This window comes from Podarcis bocagei (assembly GCF_964188305.1).
Source record: "Podarcis bocagei genome assembly, chromosome: 2".
Classification (NCBI taxonomy): Eukaryota; Metazoa; Chordata; class Lepidosauria; order Squamata; family Lacertidae; genus Podarcis; species Podarcis bocagei.
In genome coordinates this window covers 118,810,426-118,819,391 of record NC_138126.1, presented here as the reverse complement: position 1 = coordinate 118,819,391, position 8,966 = coordinate 118,810,426, and the positions used below count along the sequence as shown (strand labels likewise).

The 8,966-nt window shown below is 50.4% G+C and overlaps 1 protein-coding gene across 1 annotated transcript; it reads right to left on the bottom strand.

Annotated features, from left to right (window-relative positions):
• Positions 1-1,037: 1,037 nt before the first annotated feature.
• LOC308579710 (aquaporin AQPAe.a-like) lies at positions 1,038-8,648 on the bottom strand (the record flags this gene model as incomplete). Its single annotated transcript, XM_081180644.1, has 5 exons — positions 1,038-1,286; positions 2,607-2,687; positions 4,036-4,200; positions 7,394-7,837; positions 8,580-8,648. The coding sequence occupies 5 exons, from the start codon at positions 8,646-8,648 to the stop codon at positions 1,083-1,085; spliced, it is 963 nt and encodes a 320-aa protein (XP_081036770.1). The 3' UTR covers positions 1,038-1,082.
• Between the last annotated feature and the right edge of the window lie 318 nt (positions 8,649-8,966).

Below are 8,966 nucleotides of genomic sequence, written 5' to 3'. Positions count from 1 at the left end.
AGGGGAGTCATTTTGTTGCTGCTGTTGTTGAAACAATTGGGAATCTATGAATCACCTGGAGATATACCAGTGAACCCAGACCTGTCTTCTGTCAACTTCTAGGCCCAGGGTTTTACATGATGAAATCGCCAAGGGAGTGTAGAATCAGTGGCGTAGCGTGGGGGGTGCAGGGGGGGCCGGCCGCAACATCTGGGGGTTAGGGGCGCAAATCCACGGATTAGGGGGCGCAAATCCATGGGTTAGGGGGCGCAAATTACTTGCCTTGCCCCGGGTGCTGACAACCCACGCTACGCCACTGTGTAGAATGGAACCTAGCAGCCTTGGTTTCCAGGCCTTTCCTTATCGGCCATGTCCGTCATCTTGGGAACAGAAACCAGAGCACCATGTTGTAGCTCGCTGGACCTTACCCAAAGAGAACCCAGGAATCCTGGTTTCCAGCTCTTGCTTGTGTTAGCCTATGAGACCGCCATACTCTCTAAGTTGGGGCCAGAACCAGTGGCCGTGCTCTGTGCCACCAATGTTAGGCTGTGCCATCTTGAGGGGTTCAGATTCCAGTCCCATCCTAGTGTCAGAGCACAGATGATTATATATGGAAGATAGAAGCTGGGTAAAAGTGGCAAAGGAAGCCTTGCTAAGAGGAGGGAATTTTGTATATCTTCAGGTATACAGGACGGCCTCAGTCCTGTATACCTGAAGGAGCGTCTCCACCCCCCATCGTTCAGCCCGGACACTGAGCTCCAGCGCCGAGGGCCTTCTGGTGGTTCCCTCATTGCGAGAAGTGAGGTTAGGGGGAACCAGACAGAGGGCCTTCTCGGTAGTGGCACCCACCCTGTGGAACACCCTCCCTTCAGATGTGAAGGAAATAAGTAGCTATCCTATCTTTAAAAGACATCTGAAGGCAGCCCTGTTTAGGGAAGTTTTTAACATTTAACGCTGTATTGTTTTTAATACTTGATTGGGAGCCGCCCAGAGTGGCTGGGGAAACTCAGCCAGATGGGCAGGGTATAAATAATAAATTATTATTATTATTATTTTCGCATGGGGGTAGCAGCAGGAAGCCGGAGAGGGAAAGGCGTTGACTTCTATTCGGTGCTGTGTTCCCCATTGCAAGGCGGCTTGGCAGCGGCGGAGACAGAAGAACGAGACATGCTGGCCGCCTCCACGATCTCTATGTCGCGGCAGGTCAGGCAGGCAACCAGCTTCTCCCGCGAAGCATTGTTGGCAAAGAAGAATTCGTAGGAGACGCCGGCAAGGACTGCGCCAAGGATGGGGCCGAGCCAGTACACCTGGAAGGAGGGGAGGAGAGCGAGAGCAAAAGAGGCAACCTGTGAAGCACCTGTCTCATCCTTGAGGATAGAGAAGTAGGCCCGAAATCAACCAGGATGGCTTAAGGGAGGCAGTTTTAAAGTGACTGAATCAACTTGGTGGGATCCCAAGAGAGGCAGGGAATCGCAACACTCAGGGTTTCTAAGCCAGTGTTTCCCAACCTTTTTTGGGCAAAGGCACACTTGTTTGATGAAAAAAATCTCGAGGCACACCACCATTACAGCCCCGTGACGTCAGCACGCAGCGTCACGCCGGGAGGGATGCACGAAAGTGTAAGTTTCAATTTTTTTCCCTCCCCCTTGCCGGGGAACCTCCAAGCTTTGGGGGTGGGGGGGGGAGGAGGCAGCAGAGCGAGGCAGGAAGGAGAGCGCGGCTTGGCTGGGTGAGCTTTGGCAGGGGCAGGGAATGAGAGCCGCGAGGCGGGCGCTGCGGACAGAGGCGCTGCCCGCCGAGCTCGCAGGCAGCCAGGCAGGCAGACGGCGAGAGCCCCGCGCTGGGCGGCCTCTCCTCGCCGCCGCTGCCCCGCCTCTCGCCGCCCGACTCGCCCGCCTCCCTCCAGGCAACATCTCGCGGCACACCAGGCAACATCTCGCGGCACACTAGTGTGCCGCGGAACAGTGGTTGGGAAACACTGTTCTAAGTAGCCTTCACAGGAGCCAACTCCTAGGGGCCTAGGTACTTTCAGGCCCTCCAATAAAATATTTGAGGGGGCTTCCCCCCCAGTTGATGTGCATTGCCATTCAAATGGGGTATGTGTGTCGTATCATGTGATTGATTATGTGGGTCAGGGCTTACCTGCCCCCACCAATATTTTATTCAAGTTGGCACCCCAGGCAGTTTTAATAATAATAATAATAATAATAATAATAATAATAATAATAATAATAATAATAACAACAACAACAACAACCAGGAGCACTGAGGGCCAACTAAAATACATTAACTACAATTGTTAACTACAATAACAATTTCTCCCTTTTTTTGGTAAGGCACACAATGTGTTTTTTGTTGTTTTTCTGTTTTGTTTTCTACATGGGTACTATTTCTTGTTTCTTCTTTTTGTGTGTGTGTGTCTTATCTTACTCGGCGCACTTGTAATTCTGTAGATTTTTATTTTTCAATAAAGAATATTTAAAAAATGAAAAATAATTACACTAAGCCAGAAAAGCTTGAAGGGGAAAAACTGGAGCACTGAGGGCCAGCTGAAATACATGAAGTCAAAAAAAGGGGGAGGACAAAGAACCACTCGTCTCTCAAAAGGGTCTCCTCCATCCACTTACCCAGTGATGTTCCCAGATTCCTGTCACGACAGCTGGTCCCAGGGACCGAGCTGGGTTCATGCTGCCTCCGGAGAACGTGCCCTGCAGAGATATCATAATGGTCTAGTCAGTGGTGGTCCATCTCCCTCCTTTGGGCTGATTGTTCTGTGAGTTAGTTTGTTGTCATTATCTCAAAAACAACCAAGAGTGTGTCTTGCTGAACATCATCTATTGTTCATAAATGACTTAATATGTGCTAGTGCTACATAGAAGTAAGTCTCCCTGCCCATAGGGTCTCAAAATCTGTTCCCAACCATTGGTATTAAATTTGCTTCACTCCTGAATTGCTAGTGATGGTTTCTGCACAAACACAAACACAAAGAAACACCCTGATTCTTCGGCCAGCATCCCCACATTCTGTGACTTTAATCCATTGTGCAAATATGCATGTATTTCCTTACAAACGTTTTCTGTGTGTGCCAGTTGGTTTTAGTATACTTTCTGATTTGTCAGCCCTCCTTTGTGCAGCAGTACAGAATGCAGTGCTGTGTGTGCAGCTGTTAAAATCAATTCCCTGCTTCAGGCCTGAGCTTACTCTTTCTGTATCCAGCCAAGATTGCATGATTCCTTCAATCTCATGTTTTCAGTCACAATCACTTGGCTGACACGGAAGCATATAGCCAGCCATAGAAAGAATATAAGATTGTACTTTGGGGGGTACAGCAATTACAAAGCCAACGTGGCAAAAGCTTTGCATACAGAGCATCTTTTAAATTACAGTAGAACCTCTACTTACAACTGCCTCTACTTGGGCACGATCCAAGTTGCGACCACGGCAAACCCAGAAGTAAATACCGGGTTTGCCATGATTCGCGCACGCGCAGAAGCTGCTGCCGCCATCTGCACATGCGCACAACGGCGCTTCTACCAGCGACCCATTTCGCCTAAAGGACGGACTGCTGGAACGGATTATGGTGTATAGATATTGTTTTCTGAAGTCATGAGGACTAGGATATTGCTCTCTTTAAGTACAGTGGTATCTTGGTTGTCGAATGGCTTGGCTCCCAAACAAATCAGCTCCCGAACGCCGCAAACCTGGAAGTGAGTGTTCCCGTTTGTGAACGTTTTTTGGGAACCAAACTTCCAACATGGCTTCCGATGGAGTGCAGGAAGCTCCTGCAGCCCATCGGAAGCTGTGCCTTGGTTTTCGAATGGACTCCTGGAACAGATTAAGTTCGACAACCAAGGTGCCACTGTAATGCAACCTGACATTCCATGCGTCTTATGAAGCGCTAGGAGGGATGCTATCATCTGACACACCGGGCGAAGCGGGGGAATGATGTTAAAAATCAGCCTTCAGTCATGGGCAACTTGAGGTGCTGGGCCCAGTTTCGAGCCACAAAACCTTCAATCAATCTGGACTTTATAAACCACAAGCAAAGGCTCTTACCGCAGCTAGCGCTCCTGCGATTACAGAGAAGCCAATGGCCAAGATTCCAGGCTCGCCCAACTCACGCCTCCGGTGGTCTTCTACAGCAAAGATGGTGAGGGCTAGCTGGAAAGTGGAAAAAGCTTCCATTCCCAAGGCCTGTCCAGCGTTCCCTTCACTGCTGACCTGAAATATTGCAGTTCAAACTGTTTTTATGTTGAAATTGTTAGTACGCTGCATAATGTCTTCAACCAGCCGATCTTCCTGCTGCACTCAGCATGTAAGTGGACTTGATGGACTCTGAGGAAACCCCTCCCCCCCCCCAATTCTATGACTCCATTTAAAACCAATTCTATATGCGCCGCTGTTCGACCCCAGCATGTTCATGGCAGCTGGGTAATCTTTGCATGTGTTTAAAACCCTTCAATGGTCAGAATACTTTTTGCATTCACGATGCGGAGTCCAAATAACAACATAAAGAAACACAACGCAAACAGCTTGCATTTCTTTTTAAACTGTTACAAATGGAAGGTAATATTATAAGTCACGTTACTAATATGGTAGCTTCTGCTATCTTAGTTCTGCATCTGAGACAACTTCGAGATGGCTACTATTTACCTACGGGACCGCCTCTCCTGGTATGCCCCGCAGAGAGCCTCAAGGTCCATAAATAGCAACACCCTAGTGGTCCCGGGCCCTAAGGAAATTAGATTAGCCTCAACCAGAGCCAGGGCCTTTTCAACACTGGCCCCGGCCTGGTGGAATGCTCTGCCTCATGAGACCAGGGTCCTGCAGGATCTGATTTCTTTCCGCAGGGCCTGCAGGACAGAGTTGTTCCGCCTGGCCTTTGGCTTGGGGTCAATTTGATTCCCTCCCCCCTTTTTTCCTTTCTCCTCCTGTGATGAGGCTGCATTTTAATGTTTTAATGTTGTATTTTAATCTTGTTTTTAAGTTGTATTCATTCAACTTGTTTTTATTATTGCTTGTTAGCCGGCCTGAGCCCGGCCTTGGCTGGGGAGGGCGGGGTATAAATTATTATTATTATTATTATTATTATTATTATTATTATTATTATTTATCGCCATGTAACTATTTACTTGGGCATTGTCTCCATCACAGCTATACATATGCATAGCTAAAAGACAAGAGAAAATACATTTTTAAAAAAATATATATATGTGGATTTAATGTCTGTAATGGTGTGAAACAAAGTGGCTTTTGACGTTGGTTGGCTGGTGGGAAGAAAATCCAAAGGGACCTGTTGTTTCAAGAGATAGTTTGAGACAAGAACTGGGCAGTTGGAAGAAAAAGGGGTCACTTGTAGCCTATGGGAAGTGGGGGCATAAGAGGGCAGTTGTGATGGCCTGGGATTCCGAGTCTGAGAGTGAACCGGAGGAATCCCAGCCGGCACAGGAGTCCCCGCCTCCAGGGCCGGCTGAACTGGGGCAAGGCCTAGATGCTGAGGAGCCTGCACCTGTGCCAGATCCTCAGGGGCAGGCACCAGGTGAAACCATTCTGGCCCCAGAGGTGCTGGAGGACTCAGTGGCTACAGGTGAGCCTCCCCCGGGGCCCAGTAACCCTTCGGCCTCTCCTGAACTGTAGAGGCTTAGGGCAGAGAGGCGAAGGGAACTGGTTTCTCCCAGGAGGAGTGCTCGCCTTAAGGCCAGGAGAGGCGGGGCTCCTGGGGGCCGGGACCGCCCCCGGCCTTAGAAGAAGATAAAGGCCAGGCAGCCCGGGCCCAGGTTGCGGGAGCAACGTCGTTATGGAGTACCTGCTTTTACCCAGACTGCACTCCCAGTGTGCCTGTTCCACGCCCGGCTTCCTGCTTCTACTCTCCGGTGTTCCTGTTCCTCGCCCGGCTGCCCGCTGCTGACCCACCTGTGTTCCTGTTCCCCGCCTGGCTTCCTGCTGCTGCCCTACCAGCGTTCCTGTTCCCCGCCTGGCTTCCTGCTGCTGCCCTACCAGCGTTCCTGTTCCCCGCCTGGCTTCCTGCTGCTGCCCTACCAGCGTTCCTGTTCCCCGCCTGGCTTCCTGCTGCTGCCCTACCAGCGTTCCTGTTCCCCGCCTGGCTTCCTGCTGCTGCCCTACCAGCGTTCCTGTTCCCCGCCTGGCTTCCTGCTGCTGCCCTACCAGCGTTCCTGTTTCCCCGCCCGGCTCCCTGTTTCGGACCTCGCGTCTCATCTAGTGATCGTCTACCCTGCTAGAGACTCTGGACTGAACTTCGGCTACGGTATTCGTACCTCCCCCCCCCCCCCGGGACCAGCACAGCAGTGGGCTGCTGGGATGTGGTCAGCAAGTCAACAACTGAAGGCAGGGAGTGACAAAGTTGGAGCATGAGGAAAGCAATGGTCCCATGCAGCCAGCAAGGCTTCCTATTTGCTCAGAACACACATCAGCGCTTCCTTGGAAGCTCTTCTAGAATCATCTACCTGTTGGTACCAGGTAATTCCTCGGCTGCAGTTCCCTTCATTGCCCAGGGAGGGATGATGGTACTCAGCTGGACTCCCTATGTAACATTTCTAAGGTCACCCATTTAAATTCAAGACCCGCCACAGGCCCAGACTGTCAAGAGTCCAGGTTCTCAGCTTGATAACACAGTAAGCGTAGGTAATTAAAAAGGAGGATTTTTTGCAAAAACAAACAGATAGCTCTGGATGACTCTAACAAAGCCTCTGGCATCATTACTCAAGGTGACCCTTCTGAAAACTCCTTCTGGCGGTGACAGAAGATATTGAACTTACGACCCTTACGTCTCTTGTATTGCTTCCTATCTAGCAGCCCTCCCATTCACTGACTCTTTGGACTTAGTGGATCAGCTCCAACCTCTTCCTTTTCTGAGAGGCTGTCTCTATTCGTGCCTTTTTGTACTTCTTGCAAGCTTTGGCTGTGTTCTAACCTATTCTCGGCTACTGCCTTATCAGCCAGACTGTCAAGGTCAGGGAGAGCCAAAATCTGCAGCTGCCGGCTCTTCCCTGCCTAACATCTAAGCTTCTCTGTTCCTGGCTGCTTTCAGCAGTTGGCTGCAAACCTTTGCTTGGAGCTGGCTCATTCCTGACACCGACCCTCCAAGTGTCCCTATTTTCTAAGGACAGTCCCAGATTTACAGAAGTCGTCCCGGTTTCTTATTTGATCCTGGAATGTCCTGCTTTTGCTTAGGATGTCCCTTTTTCCCCCTTGGGTAAATCTTATTTATTGATTTTTTCACAAAAAACTGTAAATTACTTTATCCATTCCGTCCTCATTTTTTGCTCTTCAAAATATGGCTACTCTATTTTATTCCTATTCCTGGCTAAAGTGGGTAGAGTTAAAGTTGAAAGGCGGATGCCTCATGGGGAGGGAGTCCTAAAGAAGGAGGGAGAAAGGAGTGTAGCTTACTCACCTTGGTGACCAATTGCCCCACAGCTGAGGTGGGCAACGCAAGGTAGAAGACGCCTGAAGCTAAGATGGCGCCCAAGCACTGGGCCAGGATATAGCTTGCTGCATGCAGAGTGTCCAGTTTGCGGGTGCAGAGGAAGGCCACCGTGAGCGCCGGGTTGACTTGGGCACCGCTGATGTCGCCAAAGCAGTGAGCCAAGCTGACAGCTACCAGCCCTGCAGCAAGGGCAGGCTGAAGCGGGGAAGGAAGCACCTCTTTGGGGCTCACAGGGGACGAGGCGCCCAGCACCACCCAAACGAAGATCAGGGTGCCTCCTGCCTCTGCCAGCAGGCGGCACCAGAACTGACGGCTCCGCAGTTCCTGGAGTTGAGGGAAGAAGGAAGAGTCAAGGGACGTTATCACCTGCAGATGGACACAGAAGACTCTGCTTGTTCCAGGAATGGGCCACTACAACCATCTGACCTCCTAACGCAAGCCATTCTCTACATGCTCTCCACCGTGGGAGCAGGGCCGGGGGGGGGGGGGAGAGTGCTAGAGTTCTGTCTAGTCCTGTTACATGGGATCAATTCCAATCTGTTACCTCCGAGGATGTGGACAGGCTGCTTGGACGAGTGAAACCAACCACCTGTCTCCTTGATCCTTGCCCATCCTGTCTTATAAAAGCTAGTCGGGAAGGGCTGGGCGATGGGCTTTGCGGGGTAGAGAATGCTTCTCTCTGTGAGGAAGCCTTCCCAGACCTGCTGAAAGAGGCGGTTATCAAACCGCTTCTTAAAAAACCATCTTTAGATGGTGCCAATATGGCCAACTATCGCCCAGTCTCAAATCTTCCATTCTTGGGCAAGGTGATTGAGAGAGTGGTTGCTGAACAACTCCAGGCACGTCTGGAAGAAGTGGACCATTTGGATCCCTTCCAGTCGGGATTCAGGCCTCATCATGGGACTGAAACTGCCTTGGTCTCACTGGTCGATGATCTCTGGCGGGCTAGGGACAAAGGTGAGAGCTTCTTTCCTAGTTCTGCTGGATCTCTCAGCGGCTTTTGACACCATCGACCATAACATCCTTCTGGACCTTTCTCTAAAACCCCCAACTGGCAGAGGATTGATCCTGGGGAGTAAATATGCAGACTTAGGCCCATATCTACTGAACCACCAGAATAAATATGGTAAGAGAAATCAAGCACTAAGATCACGGAGGCCAGCATGGTGTTGCGGTCAGTGTCAAATGGAACCAGGGAGACCTTGGGTTTCACTCCTGACATGGCCATGAAGTTCACTGAGTGATCCTTGGGTCAGTAACTCTCTCTCTCAGCCTGACTAACCTACCTCAAGGGTTACTGTGAAGATGAAATTGATGGTACAAGAGGGAGGGGACGCTCTGAGCTCCTTGTGTTGCTGGCAGCATAGAAATATAATGAAATGGCATCTCAGTGAGCGATCCATTGATCTCATGCACTGCGGAAACATAGTATGTGCAAATATAACCTAAGAATCACGGCTTAGTGAGAACAAGGGACCTTTCAGGAGTCCCACCAGCGGCCAAACGGATGCCAAAGGGTGTTCACAAAAGAACGCTTGTT